At 33.3% G+C, this 17,219-nt stretch overlaps 1 protein-coding gene across 4 annotated transcripts in view; it reads right to left on the reverse strand.

The window, feature by feature from the left end:
• LOC127717647 (alpha-1,6-mannosylglycoprotein 6-beta-N-acetylglucosaminyltransferase A-like) overlaps window positions 1–17,219 on the reverse strand; it is a 106,052-nt gene that overhangs the window by 38,212 nt on the left and 50,621 nt on the right. For all 4 annotated transcript variants that reach the window (XM_052223376.1, XM_052223375.1, XM_052223373.1 and 1 more), the window contains 5 exons: window positions 17,012–17,101; window positions 15,865–15,942; window positions 14,590–14,760; window positions 9,341–9,407; window positions 6,137–6,239 (listed from right to left, as the gene is read on the reverse strand). In XM_052223376.1, coding sequence (XP_052079336.1) covers window positions 6,137–6,239; window positions 9,341–9,407; window positions 14,590–14,760; window positions 15,865–15,942; window positions 17,012–17,101 — 509 coding nt within the window. The remainder of the gene's footprint in view (window positions 1–6,136; window positions 6,240–9,340; window positions 9,408–14,589; window positions 14,761–15,864; window positions 15,943–17,011; window positions 17,102–17,219) is intronic.

Below are 17,219 nucleotides of genomic sequence, written 5' to 3' on the forward strand. Positions count from 1 at the left end.
GAGAGAATAAAGTCCCCTAAAGTCAAAATAATGAGGACTATAAAAAAGTTTATTTGGTATATTCAATATTAAATGTATTTTGTTTTAAACAGGTCAAATCATGTTCTGACTTAAAAGAGTCAGTCCAAAACTAAAATAAATTTATTGAAATATTTAAGCCGGGCATTGCAGGGCTTCAAGGAAGTACACCTAGCTTTGATGGGGAATTTTGTTCTGCAAATTGACTTAAACAGGTCAAGTCATGTTCTGACTTTAAAAAATCAGTCAAAAACTAAATTTATTGAAATTATTAAGTCAGGCATTGCCATTTGATATTAATGATAATGTATGGAAAAATCAATTAATAAACTCAACAGTGGCAGATTCAAAAGGAGGCTAAGAGGAAGAACACATAGCTTTGATTGGAAATTTTGTTCTGCAAATTGACTCAAACAGGTCAAATCATGTTCTGACTTAAAAGAATCCGTCAAAAACTAAATGGATATGCATCAAATCTGGTTCATAATTTTTGAAAAGATAGAGAGATTAATGAGTCTATATTTTGTTATTCCGACTCACAAATCTCACTATGTGACAAATTTCGGGAATTTTTCTCTCCTTTTGACTGATTCCTATATGTTGTATGGGTGCCATAACTATCACTACAACATGTACAAAGTCAGCACATTCTAAGGGACGCCATCAAAAGACCAATGTAGGATAAAAAAACTTAAATCCAATTGTTTGGGGGTGGGGGTGGGGTTAAAGTTGCTGCAAGTTTTGTTTATCCAAAATCGATTTTACATAAATCCATATTGGTCAATCAATCTTTCCCAAATTAAGTTAAGAGGGGGGTGGGGGGTGGGTGGGTCAGTGAAAAAACTATGTGATGTGAATTAAGTTTTTTATCCTTCATTGAACTTTTGATGTCGTCCCTAATGACTTGACCTATTACAGTATTTCTGTCTGAATTCTGTATGAATATTCTGTGTTTACTAATTTAACTACATGTATGTGATTGCAAGTGTATTAATTAGCTTTGTTTATTACTTATATTAAACTAAACCTCTATTAATGAATTATCTTTACTCTGGTTATTGATTATATAAGAAAAACTCTGCCTATTACTATATGACCGTAATCTAAACTCTGATTGTTAACATCCTGGATTGCATATCTGCATGACCATTAAACTCATGGTATGCCCATTTTATTTGAGGATATAAAAGTATTGTTTTTTCAATATAACATTTTCAGACACATTGAATCTGTGAAGACAACTTTCAATTTGACTTTAGAAATTAAAGAGTTTGTAAGCAAAATGTTGGGGAAATTTAATTATAATTAAGAATGTTTAAAATTAGTTAAGAAAAAAGCCGACATTATTAATGTTAAAAAAATTTTGAGGAGAAAAAACATACAAATTCAGACCAAATATGGTGACTTTGTTGTCCTTCAAGAAGCCGTACATATAATCCATAATATTTTCACTGTTTTTTAAATACATGTAAAAGTTGAAAGATAACTATCTATTGATTTTTTTTTTAAATAGCTTTTTTCACAACACTTATAACTTTGTAATTTATGTTCCATTGTACACTTGTTATTCTTAATATCTTTAAAAATTGTTGTTTGGGAACAAAATCTTGTCAGGGTTTCTTATGGTACTAGCATAACAAGTGCATTCATATTCTAAAATACTCTAAACATTGAAAAAAGTCAGTATTTTCAGATCATTCTGAGTCTTTCTGACCTTATAAAGTCAGAACATTCAGACTTTTATAAATCAGAACATTCAGACTTTTATAAGTCAGAACATTCTGACTTCCAATGTTCTTCTCACTTCTGTAGAAACAAAGACTATCTATGTCTCAAATAAAAGGTAAATGCTTCCTGTGGCTAAGCATCTGGGTTAAGAATTATAGATGTGTAATTTCAGAGGAAAACAAATATGCCAAATTTTTTTTTTTTTTTATATAGATTAGACCGTTGGTTTTTCCGTTTGAATGGTTTTACACTAGTAATTTTTTGAGGCCCTTTATAGCTTGCTGTTCGGTGTGAGCCAATGCTCCGTGTTGAAGGCTGGACCTTGACCTATAATGGTTTACTTTTATAAATTGTAACTTGGATGGAGAGTTGTCTCATTGGCACTCATACCACATCTTCCTATATCCACGTAATTAATAAGATGTGATGCATGTGAGAGGAAAATAATACTGAATAGACAATTCTGTTTGCACAAACACTGATAAATATAATATGTAAATTAAGGTGGTCTCTCAGCAGATTAAAATAAACAAGAAATAATTGTAACAGGATGCTGTTACGAAGTCTCCCAAACAAAGCTCCCATAATTCGTCATCCCCATGGTTGCCTGACATTGGGCAAGTTCCAGTACAAATTGGTTTTGTCTAGTAAAGTGTTATGCATAAGTGACGCCTAGGGTTTGACCCTGCATGTCATTCAAATCTTCTTGAAATGACGAACAGGGATATCATATGGTTTACCTTTAGGGGTGGTGATCCAGAACATTTCAAAAAGGGGGATGGGGATGACCCCAATGGACTTCCCCTATATTTCAATTGATTTGTTTTATTGTCCTGTGCAAGAATGTATATGGTTTAGGGGTGGGGATCTCAACGGTTTACAAGTTTTCAAACATGAGGGGGTGGGGTGACCCTCAGGGACTTCACCTTTATTTCATTTGATTTGTCTTATTGACCCTTACAAGAATATATATGGTTAAGGGGAGGGGATCCGGACCGTTTACAAGTTTTCACACAGGAGGGGGTGGGGGTGACCCCAAGGGACTTCCCCTATATTTCATTTGATTTGTTTTATTGTCCTATTCAAGAAAATATATGGTTTAGGGGTGCGGAACTCAACCGTTTACAAGTTTTCAAACAGGAGGGGTAGGGGTGACCCCCAGGGACCTCCCCAACATATCATTTGATTTGTTAAATTGTCCCATACAGGAATATATATGGTTTAGGGGTGGGGATCTCTACCGTTTACAAAATATAGGAACATTTGCAAATGGCAGGGGGTGGGGGTAAACCTGGAGACTAGCCCGGAATATTTCATTCAAATCAATTTGACATTATGAAGAGGAATAGAGAAATGACAGGGAAAGGGGTGATCCCTGGAGACTTGCCCTACATTTCATTTGATTTGTTTTATCATGTCCCATGATCATAAATGAAGACCAGGTGTGTGCATCACTTATTGTTCTCAAGTTATAACTTTAAAAATAAAAAAAAACCCTTGGGTTCTTTAGTTAAACCCCTCCCTTCCTTTTTCTTTTATTAAAATTTTTCCCATTTTCGTTTCATTATCATCATATCAATATTCACAATGATCGTTTTTCTCATAGGGAGAAACGAATCAGAAAGGTTAAAAAATCAATTCGTGATTGAGTTTAAAAATAGAAAAATCACGTGACGATGTTCAGCTCGAAGCAATAATTTTACTTTTTAAATTGCAATGACAGGTTAATAATGTTAATAATGTTTAAGACAACACGAGTTATCTCCCGAAAATAACAATTCATTATCATAACAACATTTTCTGACCTGAACAAGTCAGAATTGTCAAACACCAGGTCATCTCAAAGACCACGCGTCCGTATTTACAGGTCCCGCGCCTTCATGAAACAGCAAAAAAATTACTTGCAAGGAACTTCTTTATAGGCAAAAAATATAAAAATGCCCATGAAAATACGGAGGTAATATGAATTACCTTTCTAAAAATGCCCACAATGACCTAGATTTTCACTAAAAATCGTAAATAATCAATATAATATTCAATGACTTCTCGTTCGAGACACTTCCAAAACAACGACTCTCAAACACGTGATCTCTTGCAAAAAACCACGTGATCGTATGTGTCGTAGATCGGCGGCAAATTCAAAATAACTTCTGGTTTGACGGACTCGAGTGAAAACTACGCAAAACAAAAATTGACGCGTACAGGTCAGAATTTCAAAACACTTTCTGACTTGAAGAAGTCATTTTATTCTGACTTGTTTATGTCAGAGCTCTGACTGTTTATCAGTACTTTTTGTCCACTTATCTTTCAAGAATTATACAGAATATTCTCTGTATTAATGGTATCAAAAAAAATTTATTTCAGAGTAAACATTATTATATATATATATATAGATATGATATAGTATATCATTTTCAATAATGGGCATTTTTTTTTTCTCGTTTATATTTTCCCTGCCAATTCAAATTCTGTAATAAACTTGGGACCTCTAAGTTGCTTCCCTCAGCAGCATAGGTTTTATGATGCATGTGATTATCAACAAAATATGTTAAAATTGAGAAAAAAAAAATTCTCTGTATTTTTCCTACAATAATAAAATTGAGAATGGAAATGGGGAATGTGTCAAAGAGACAACAACCCGACCATAGAACAGACAACAGCAGAAGGTCACCAACAGGTCTTCAATGCAGCGAGAAATTCCCGCACCCGGAGGCGTCCTTCAGCTGGCCCCTAAACAAATATATATACTAGTTCAGTGATAATGAACGCCATACTAAACTCCAAATTGTACACAAGAAACTAAAATTAAAAATAATACAAGACTAACAAAGGCTAGAGGCTCCTGACTTGGGACAGGCGCAAAAATGTGGCAGGGTTAAACATGTTTATGAGATCTCAACCCTCCCCCTATCTATCTTATCTATAAATCTATCTTAGGCATGCTATTAGAAATATCACTGTCTTCTTCTCCTAATGTTGTAGGTAGGGATATATATAGGGTGCATGTGTACCCATACCTTTCTTTCATTAATAGTCTATAAAAAATGTCAATGGACAAGCTCATATGTGTCATATCAAAATATATCAAAAGCAACAACTGACTGACAATAGTTACCTTAAATCACAAATAAATAAAAAACATTTATTATTGTCATGATGACGCTGATCTATTCGGTGAAAAAAGTCAACCATTAAAAGCATTATCATATGGTAATCTATGAGTGTTGTTGTCTTCAATGTCGATATATTCTCAATTTCTCAAAGACAACTGTGAATACCTCTGTGGTATCCACTCTTCATTACCCTACCGTAAGATAACTACTTCAGGTGTTGGTTCACTATTACAATTACAGACTTTCCAAATAAATAAACCCCTACTTGGAAAATGGTGGATGTAGTGAAATAATACACAAATATTATACAGTGGAGTCTGTGCATATTAAAAATGTTAAAAATATTTTTCTGATACAGGTTGGTCAATTACCAGACACAAGCTTACTTTTTGTCCAATAATTTCTGAAAAATTGATTTGATGAAAACAACTGTAAGTACAACAATCAAGAACCAAATCTTTAATGAATCTTAAATCATCTTCATTTATTAAAACATTTATCTACTTAAAAAGTATTTGACTGCCTGCAATCAATTTCAAATATGTTTCCTTCTTAGAAAGTAAATAGTGTTGTTATGGAAACAAATGACACTGAACACAGAAATTTAAGACATAAATAAAGTCAAAATTTTGAAGCAACTTTGAACTTTATGCAACTTCTAAAAAATAATGCCCCCTCTGCTACGGCGGGGGCATAAAAATAATCATACAACTTTTAATTTATTATTAACATTCCATCAGAAATCTCTTAAAGAAGTAAGCAGGATAACCCAATGTGAACAGAATCAGTATCACATTAAGATATGCATCTTGTAAAATTACCCCTGAAAATTTGAAAAATCAAGCATAAATAAATCCATGAAGGGCCCCTAATATCCACTAACCATTTGGCAATTGTCTCTGTAGGCTCTGAAACTTCACAAGATATACAATGCTTTATATAAATCACATACAATCTTTTTAAGTTCACATAAAACTTACAGGTCTCATTTTTTTCTAGATTTTTCTTTGCACAGTTAAATAACAAGCAATCAAATCATCCCACAAAGTCTTTATCATTAAATTCTCCACACTTACTTAATTCCCTCTTTATGCAGAACAGTTAAATGATGTGCTGACGAGAAATCATCATTTTATGTCTCCATCATTCAAATTCTGCTTACTTACCCTGCTAATTGTTCTGCTTCACTGGTTATTGTTAATTGATGCCCAAAAAAAAAACAAATTCGCTACAAGATCACTCCACTGTACAACAATGCTGTACAAGTTCTAACTTACCCTGCTAATTGTTCTGCTTCACTGGTTATTGTTAATTGATGCCCCAATAAAAACAAAGTTGCTACAAGATCACTCCACTGTACAAGTTCTCCTAAAGGTCCACCTACAAACATACAGATTTAAATAATAATAACAAGATTATCCATGCCTGATCACTACACTGTACAAGTTATCCTAAAGGTCCACCTACAAATATACAGATTATAATAATAATAACAATATTATCCATGCCTGATCACTACATTGTACAAATTCTCCTAAAGGTCCACCTCCAAATATACAGATTATAATAATAATAACAATATCATCCATGCCTGATCACTACACTGTACAAGATCTCCTAAAGGTCCACCTACAAATATACAGATTATAATAATAATAACAATATTATCCATGCCTGATCGCTGCACTGTACAAGTTCTCCTAAAGGTCCACCTACTATAAGTTATATGGTTCGCTACTGACCCCCTACTCCATAGAGGGTTAGTAAAATCCATAGAGGGTGAGGCCGAAGGCTGAATACCCTATGGATTTTATTCACCCTCTAATAATGACAAGCATTCTGAGAGTATTGCATGGCAATACAGTCCCCTACCGGGTAAAAATTCATTATACTGGAACAAAATGCTAACATGTTCTATAACTTGTCATGGTGTAAACAAAAAGAAAATATCAAGTCAATATCTTCAAGCATGACTAAAAACAGTGTGGAAAACTGAATATATGAGTGAATTTTTCAAGTCCAAGGACCATAACTCTGCACAAAATTATTAGACCGAAACAAAAATTTGAACTTGATCTGTAACTTGTCATGAAAATGTTGAAGATAAGCATGTCCAATCACTCCAATACCATGAATCCTGTCACAAATTGTCCAAATTTTTCCTGTTTATGGACTGATGTTTGTAGGGCCTTTGATTGTCTCCACATACAGTTATTTTTGGAACAGCTCTATTTGGTTATTACACAAGATTAACTCATGTTGTATGAATGGATAAATTGACTTTTCAATTTTTAAAGTCGATACTGTAAATTCAGAAATTATTGCGAGGTTTTTATTAATGCGAATACTGCGACTCCTCCAGTATCGCAAAAATAAGGACTAGCATTCTGACATCTTATACATATATCTGTATGAAGCTTTTCCTAAAATCGCAATGATTAAACTCACATTAATGTTCATTCTTAAAAAATCGCAATAATAAATGCATGCATTAATTTCTGAATTTAAAGTAGCTTTTTTTATGCTATTTTTTCAACCATGATGGTGACAAAGAGTAGTGATGGAGAGGTATCAACAATTTTTAACCATGATGGTGACAAGTAGTAATTTAGAGGTATCAATAATTTTCAACCATGATGATGACAAAGAGTAGTAATTGAGAGGTATCAACAATTTTCAACCATGATGGTGACAAAGAGTAGTTATTGAGAGGTATCAACAATTTTCAAGCTAATACATTCATCTTTTTTCATTGATTTGGGTGTTCTATTTAAAAATACATGGAATTTCAAAATCTTATCTTTGGGTTGGATGTTTTTGTATAGTGAAAGTGTAAGAGAAATTCTAAAATTGCCTCTATATAAAAATAAGATGAGGTATGATTGCCAATAAGACAAATATCCAACAAAGTACAAATGAAGTGGATGTAAGCAATTAAAGGCAACCTTCAACTATGATAAAAACCCGTACCGTATAGTCGGCTATGACAGGAAAAATATGAATACAGATGTATTGACTTCTGTCTGGACTTTCTGTCAATACCCCGGTATACAGTTTAAACAAGATCTGACTAAAAGGCATTCTGTTTGCCACATTGGAATAGACACTTATAAGTAATTTCATACCATAACTTCCCCTCACAGTTACCTAGTTTTCAAAAAGACTTCCTTCAGTACCAGGCATGGGGTAATGATTATTTGTAATTGTAATGCCCTGTAATGCATTACATTTCCCCAAGTAATGCATGTAATGTGTAAAACCCAAATTTTACGCATTACATGTAATTGTAATGTAATACATTACAATGGCAAAAATGCATGTAATTTATGCATTACATGGCATTATATAGCATTACTTCTTGTCTGATAGTGCTATTTATTGCTACAAATTTCAGGGATAACAAGCATTCTGTGAGTATTGCATGGCAATACATAGTCCCCGACCGGTTATAAATTCATTGTAATGGAACGAATTTCTAACTTGATCTATAACTTATCATGGTGTAAACTACATAAAAAAATCAAGTCAAAATCCTCAAGCATGACGAAAAAAACTGTTGAAAACTGATTATTTAAGTGAATTTTCTATGTCCAAAGACCATAACTCTGCACAAAATCATCAGACTGGAACAAAATTCCAACTTGATCTGTAACTTGTCATGATAAAACTATATACTAATTATCAAATCAATATCTTCAAGAATGACCAACAAACCTACCACTAAATTCTTCAAACAATTTACCAAAGAAAAGGAAAAAAATCCAAAATGTCATTTTGTCTTTTAAAAAGTGAGTTATTTCCCTTTGAACAGAAATCTACTAATTAATAAGTATTTCATCAAATATTTAATTCTAGGGAAAGGGCTTTACTGAACAAAGAGAAAAGCTAAAATCGTGAAAATTGAACTTGACCTGTAACTTGTCATGATAAATCAATAAACCAAATATCAAATCAATATCTTCAAGCAGAAAGAAAAAAAGTCTGGAAAACTGATTTGCCTGACTGACAGACAGACAGACAGACAGACAGACAGACAGACAGACTGAGTGATTTACTCCCATTTTCAACAGTTGAAAGCAAAAGTTTAGAAAATTTATAGAAAATCTTAACCCAAACTTTCAAATTCCAAGCGGGAAACATCTCTCATTTAAATTGATACAGACTAAGGCCAAGGATGTATGTAAAAAATTGTATTATAACCTTCAGGAAGCTAATCACATTTGTTTGACTGCTGTCATTTGGTCTATAGGGCAATGAAAGGAGTTTTACAATATCTATTTAATAGTTACCAAGATTGCAGAATAAAATGTTTTATGTATGTTTCTTCTGATAATAATTTTTTTTAAATGTAATGTGTAATATAATGCATTACTTTGCCTGTTCAGTACTATGTATGTTTGAATGGGACAGCCCTAAGTAAGTCAAATTGTCTCTGATAAAAAGCTTGGTATTGATATTATATTAAGCACATTGCATTTTACCTTTAAACTGACTTTCAGCAAACTTCCATCCTGACTGTTTGGATAAGAGTCCTAAATGTACCAAGATCTACAATAATAAATTAAAGAACCTTTAGTAAGCAAGCTCACTTACCCACATCCCAATATAAAGGTGAACAAAATGCTCCGCTGGGGCGCAGCTTGATACGACCGCAGAGGTCGAACCCTGAACAGTTGGGGCAAGTATGGACACAACATTCAAGCTTGATACAGCACTGAATTTGGATTGTAATTAAATATTTGACACAGCATAGGTTTCTCACACAGAATGAAAGTGGTCTAAGAACTTAAAAATTTTTAATTTACCTATTCAAACCATATCATTATTATTTGCTTTAATATATAAATCAGAAAAAACCAATTTAAAATGTAAAATTTTAAAGAAAATAAAATGCTTCGCTGGGCGCAGCTTGATACGACCGCAGAGGTCGAACCCTGAACAGTTAGGGCAAGTATGGACACAACATTCAAGCTTGATACAGCTCTGAATTTGGATTGTGATTAAATATTTGACACAGCATAGGTTTCTGACACAGAAAGAATGTGGTCTAAGAACTTCAATTTTTTTAATTTACCTATTATGGTCCAATGTCCAAAATCAAAATACATGGCTAGATTCAGCATATCAAAGAACCCCATATATTCAATTTTTGTTGAAATCAAACAAAGTTTAATTTTGGACCCCAACTTGGACAAACTTGAAAACTGGTCCCATAATCAAAAATCTAAACACATGTTTAGATTCAGCATATCAAAGTACCCCAAGAATTCAATTTTTGTTAAAATCAAACTAAGTTTAATTTTGGACCCTTTGGACCTTAATGTAGACCAATTTAAAAAACGGGACCCAAAATTAAAAATCTAAAAACATGGTTGGATTTGGCATATCAAAGAACCCCAATATTTCAATTTTTGATGAAATCAAACAAAGTTTAATTTTGGACCCTTTTGACCTCAATATGAACCAATTTGATAGCGGGCCCACAAATAAAAAATCTAAATACATGGTTAGATTCAGCATATCAAAGAACCCCAAGAATTCAATTTTTGATGAAATCAAACAAAGTTTAATTTTGGACCCTTTTGACCTCAATGTGGACAAAGTTGATAACGGGGCCCAAAAATCAAAAATCTAAATACATGGTTAGATTCAGCATATCAAAGAACCCCATATATTCAATTTTTGTTGAAATCAAACAAAGTTTAATTTTGGACCCCGATTTGGACCAACTTGAAAACTGGGCCCATAATCAAAAATCTAAATACTTGTTTAGATTCAGCATATCAAAGAACCCTAAAAATTCAATTTTTGTTAAAATCAAACTAAGTTTAATTTTAGACCCTTTTGACCTTAATGTAGACCAATTTGAAAACAGAACCAAAAATTAAGAATCTAAATACACAGTTAGATTCGGCATATCAAAGAACCCCAATAATTCAATTTTTGATGAAATCAAACAAAGTTTAATTTTGGACCCTTTGGACCTCAATGTGGACCAATTTAAAAACGGGGCCCAAAATCCAAAAACTTAATACACGGTTAGATTCAGCATATTTAAGAACCCCAAGAATTCAAGAATAAAACCCCATTGAAATTGATCAAGAAATAAGCAATTTATACGAAGTATCTTCTTTTGCACAATACTGTGCAATTGAATATTTCTTGCTATTGTGCAATACTGTACAATTGACAATTTCTTGCTATTGGGCAATATTGTGCTATTGGATATTTCTAGCTATTGTGCAATAGAAGATTTCTTGCTATTGCGCAATACTGTGCAATTGAAGATTTCTTGCAATTGTGCAATACTGTGCAATTGAAAATTTCTTGCTATTGCACAATACTTATTATATAATAATTTACACATCCTGTTTGGTGTGTATCTCCTACCATATCATTATTATTTTGCTTTTAAATATTAATCAGAAATAACCAACTTAAAATGGAAAATTTTAAAAGAAAAAAAAAAGGAAAAAAAGAAAAAAAAAGAAAACCCCCCCCCCCCCCCCCCCCCCAAATTTTTTGAACCCCCTTATGATTCATCACCCCCAAACTCAATCCCAGCCTTCCCTTTGTGGTATGGTACCTTGCAGTACAATTTCAGAGAGATCCATACACTTGCACACAAGTTATTGTCTGGAAACTAGAAAAATGCTTATTTTTGGCCCCTTTTTGGCCCCCAATTCCTAAACGTTTCGGGCAATTACCCCCAAACTCAATTCCAGCTTTCCCTTTGTGATATGGAACCTTGTAGTATAATTTCAGAAATATCCAAACACTTACACACAAGTTATTGTCATGAAACTAGAAAAATGCTTGTTTTTTGCCCCTTTTTTGGCCCCTAATTCCTAAAATTTTTAGGCAATTACCCCCAAAATCAATTACAGCCTTCCCTTTGTGATATGGAACCTTGTGGTACAATGTCAGAGAGATCCATACACTTACACACAAGTTATTGTCTGGAAGTTACAAAAATGCTTATTTTTGGCCCCTTTTTGGCCCCTAATTCCTTAACTGTTGGTACCATAACCCCCAAAATCAATCCCAACCTTCCTTTCGTGGTATTGAACCTTATGGTAAAATTTCATGGAGATCCATTCACTTAAACTAAAGTTAGAGTGCGAAAACCAATGTGTCTTCGGACGACGCCGGACGACGCCAGACGACGACGACGACGACGACGACGACGCCAACGTCATACCAATATACGACCAAAAAATTTTCAATTTTTGCGGTCGTATAAAAAATGAAAAAAAAATCCCCCCCAAAATTTTTGAACCCCCTTATGATTCATCACCCCCAAACTCAATCCCAGCTTTCCATTTGTGGTATGGTACCTTGCAGTACAATTTCAGAGAGATCCATACACTTGAACACAAGTTATTGTCTGGAAACTAGAAAAATGCTTGTTTTTTGGCCCCAAATTCCTAAACGTTTAGGGCAATTACCCCCAAACTCAATTCCAGCTTTCCCTTTGTGATATGGAACCTTGCAGTACAATTTCATAAAGATCCATACACTTACACACAAGTTATTGTCATGAAACTAGAAAAATGCTTGTTTTTTGCCCTTTTATGGCCCCTAATTACTAAAATTTTGAGGGAATTACCCCCAAAATCAATCCCAGCATTCCCTTTGTGGTATGGTACCTTGCAGTACAATTTCAGAGAGATCCATACATTTGAACACAAGTTATTGTCTGGAAACTAGAAAAATGCTTATTTTTGGCCCCTTTTTGGCCCCTTATTCCTAAACTTTTTGGGCAATTACCCCAAAACTCAATTCCAGCTTTCCCTTTGTGATATGGAACCTTGTGGTACAATTTCATAAAGATCCATACACTTACACACAAGTTATTGTCATGAAACTAGAAAAATTCGTAAGGGTTCCGCGGAACCCAGTGTCTCGCCTACTTTTTCTGTTAATCGCAGGCGCAACAAAAATGAGGAAGTAAATCAATAAAAATATTCCTCTTGATACTATCTTTTGATTGTAAGAAGCTTCTGTCCAAGTTTGGTAAAAACCCAGGATAGTTTATGAATCTAATAAATGTTTAAAAACTTTAACTGCAGACTGAATGTAATGTTAACTGGAAGAAAACAAAATTTCCTTCTAGATACTAGCATTTGATCATAAACAAGCTTCTGACCAAGTTTGGTACAAATCCAAAATAGTACAAGAAAGTTATTAAAATTTTAAAAACTTTAACCACAGAGTGAATGTGTTGTTTCCTGGCAGAAAATCTAAGTCCATTAAAAGTAAAATACGGAAAAAATAGATTTATTTTTTTACAAAATTTCCTTCTAGATACTAGCTTTAGATCATTAACAAGCTTCTGTCCAAGTTTGGTACAAATCCAAAATAGTAAAAGAAAGTTATTAAAATTTTAAAAACTTTAACCACAGAGTGAATGTGTTGTTTCCTGGCAGAAAATCTAAGTCCATTTAAAAGTAAAATAAGGAAAAAATGGATTTTTTTTTTTACAAAATTTACTTCTGGATACTATCTTATGATCATAAACAAGCTTCTGTCCAAGTTTGGTAGAAACCCAGGATAGTTTAAGAAAGTTATTAAAATTTTAAAAACTTTAACCACAGAGTGAATGTAATATTTCTGGCAGAAAAACTAAGTCCATTTATAAGTAAAATACGGAAAAAATGGAATTTTATTTTTACAAAATTAACTTCTGGATACTATCTTATGATCATAAACAAGCTTCTGTCCACGTTTGGTAGAAATCCAGGATAGTTTAAGAAAGTTATTAAAATTTCAAAAACTTTAACCACAGAGTGAATATTTGTGGACGCCGCCGACGACGACGACGACGACGACTCCGACGCCGACAGAATGTAGGATCGCTATGTCTCGCTTTTTCGACTAAAGTCGAAGGCTCGACAAAAATGCTTGTTTTTTGCCTCTTTTTTAAATTTGCCCCTAATTCCTAAAATTTGGAGGCAATTACCCCCAAAATCAATCCCAGCATTCCCTTTGTGATATGGAACCTTGTGATACAATGTCAGAGAGATCCATACACTTACACACAAGTTATTGTCATGAAACTAGAAAAATGCTTGTTTTTTGCCCCTTTTTGGCCCCTAATTCCTAAAATTTGGAGGCAATTACCCCCAAAATCAATCCCAGCATTTCCTTTGTGATATGGAACCTTGTGGTACAATGTCAGAGAGATCCATACACTTACACACAAGTTATGTATGGAAGTTACAAAAATGCTTATTTTGAGCCCCTTTTTGGCCCCTTATTCCTTAACTGTGGGTACCATAACCCCCAAAATCAATCCCCACCTTCCTTTTGTGGTATTGAACCTTATGGTAAAATTTCATTGAGATCCATTCACTTAAACTAAAGTTAGAGTGCGAAAACTAATGTGTCTTTGGACGACGACGACAACGACGATGCCAACGTCATACCAATATACGACCACAAAAACTTTTTTGCGGTCGTATAAAAACTTAAAATGAACAGATGCCATAGTTTTTTCTCTTAATTCAGTGTATAATCCATTTCTAATATGGTTTTAGATAGTAATATGGTCTTATACAATCGGTTTTTAGCAACTATGCCCTTGACATTAGAACAAGTGACTTCAAAATCAATAGGGATCTTATCAAATTATAGTTGACCTAATACTTTGGGGTATTGACCTTAAAATTAATAGGACTCTTTCTCCTGCAACGGGCATCATAAAGAGAAATATCTAAATATGTATTACCTTTTTCTTCCTCCTGCCATTCATATCTTGTTTTAATTGGAGACTTTTCATAGCTTTACTAAACCTTGGCCACATTCTCCGTATTCTCATTCTGATCCAAGCATATCCCTGTCTTTCATTCGGATCTACCAATACTTTCATTAATTCTTCTATATCTGTACTTATATTAGCCTGAAAGAGATAAATTCATAATAGGGGGATTTTTGCTTGCATCATGAAAGTATTATTACTCTGCAAGATTATACTGCAAATCCAGAAATTATTTATCATTGCCATTTTTGAAGAATGAATAAAAATGCAAGATTAACTATTGCAATTTTAAGAATGGCTACATACAGTGTATCAAATATCAGAATTGGGAGTATATATTATAGTGATACTCACCAAATTGCATTATTTCAATTAATAAAAACTTCGCAATAATTTCTGAATTAACAGGCTATATCAACATTTGATTTTAGTAGGTTTGGTATTAAATTATTAACTAATAGTGTTCAATCCTGCATAATTTTCAATTTTCAGTTATAGTGAAGGCCTCTTTGATGGATCCTGACAATTCCAAACTTGAATAATGAATTTATTTTCTGTCTAAAGCTTGGTAGCAACCAACTCGTCTCAAGCCTTTACCATATCCTTTTATTTAAATTTTCCTATTCAAAGTAACAAAGACAGGCACTTCCTAAATATTTGTAGTTGTGAATTGCAAGTTACCTCGTGTTTTCATCACGCTCATTGGTTGTATCAAAATAGATTGTTATAATTGACCAATGAGAAAATTCAATATTTATTTTCGGCAATTAATTATGAAAGACCACAGCGTCATATCTGCCTGGGGAGAATACAGCTTACATGTAGGCTCATCTTAGCATTAAATACCAAGAGTAGAGTTTAGATTAATTTGTTATATTGGCAAATACAATTACATCATATCTCCTAAATTCCTATACTGTGGATTTAGTATTATACGTTAGAAACCAATTTTGGTGGAATTCTTGGGTAAAGGTGAACCACGAAATTAAATGTTCAACGAATGACAAATTTTCTATATGCTTGTATGCAGACTTCAGCAAAACCATGAAATTAAATATCCATGAAAATGCAAGTTTTCTTGAATCCATGAAAATTGGTACCCACGGAAATAAATGAATCCACAGTAAATGCTATTTCTTTACAGAAACTGTCGACAGTTTTTGAATGGTTCAGGACAGATTGAAATTCCTTTTTAAATTTTTTCCTTGAAATGAAAAAGATGAAATAAAAAACTCTTTTTCTTACATATCTTATCAATTTTGTATCTTCTTGAAGTATCTGTACTTTTCCTCTCCATGCTTTCTTGGGACACCATCCTTCAACCTGTGAAAATATCAAAACATTTGTAAAATTTTAGTTGCATACTTTCCTCTAATATCACATTTAATATTCATAAGTAAATTTTTTTATGACTTTTTTTTCTGTCAACTGTTTGATTATCCATATTCAAAATTAGAATAAGGGCTGTTCCAAAATTTATAAGGTGTGGGGATGGGAAGCACACAAATTAATAACATATGGGTGGTTGTATTTTCCTTAGAACTTTGTTGGAATTATAAGTAAAGCGAAAAGTAAAAAAAAAAGTGCCTCCCATTAACCCCTCCCCCATCCATTTAAATCTGGAACAGCCCTTAGACAAACATTTGTCGTAGGGTTTTAATGTACAGTCATCAGTGTGTTGTTGGGTAATTGTACAATGTAGATGTAAAAGGTAAAAGTCTTCCCTCCTCAGTAACATTTGAATTGACCATGCTTAGGTCTTCCTACTAGCCCTATTCATGTAGGGGAGAATAAGTTGTACTATTTTAAAGAATTCAGTTGGAACTGGTCAAGGATTTAACCTATGACCTCCTGTACTTCAATTGATCAAATATTTTGTTAATTAATTTAAGCTAAGCAATATTAAAATACTGTTGTTAATAGTACAAAGTAAGAATGTTATGTTGTCTGTATTCTATGTTTATGACCTTGCATTGGCTTTCATGTTTTTAAAGGTCGTTTGTTGGCAAACACAAAGCCAATTTATTACTGTACCACTTCTTAGTTTTATTCCATACAGATGCCATGAGGCTTGGTAAATAACAAGACTATAGTACTGTTTTGTGTTTTACCCTATCCCATGGTCTATTTTCATTATTGAAAACCATTTTTGAGTACAATCTAAGAGCTGTTCCAGAATTAAATGCATGGGAGACATAGGAATTATTTTTTTTTGGACCCCAACCATGCTTAATATAAATATTTTTATTTTACTCAAATTCTTCCAAAATTCTAAGGAAAATGCAACCACCCACAATTAATTAATTTAGGTGCCTCCCATACCCCACCCACAATCAATTTAGAAACAGCCCTATGTTAAGTAGCCCATTAATCCAATTAGCTACCAACTTACTTCACTGAGGTACATAACAAACGAGCATTCTGAGCCATCCACACCATACCCTCCATAACATGGATCTGATGTCCACATCTGCCTCATCCACTGTAACAAACAGAATAGAATATTAATTAATGGAAAATATTCCAATGTAGCCCATCACATATTTTATCTGTCCAAGGGAAATAACTAAAAATAATAGGCTTTTCTTCTCAAATACTTT

Source organism: Mytilus californianus, unplaced genomic scaffold (assembly GCF_021869535.1).
Source record: "Mytilus californianus isolate M0D057914Y unplaced genomic scaffold, xbMytCali1.0.p SCAF_10, whole genome shotgun sequence".
In the NCBI taxonomy this organism is placed as follows: domain Eukaryota; kingdom Metazoa; phylum Mollusca; class Bivalvia; order Mytilida; family Mytilidae; genus Mytilus; species Mytilus californianus.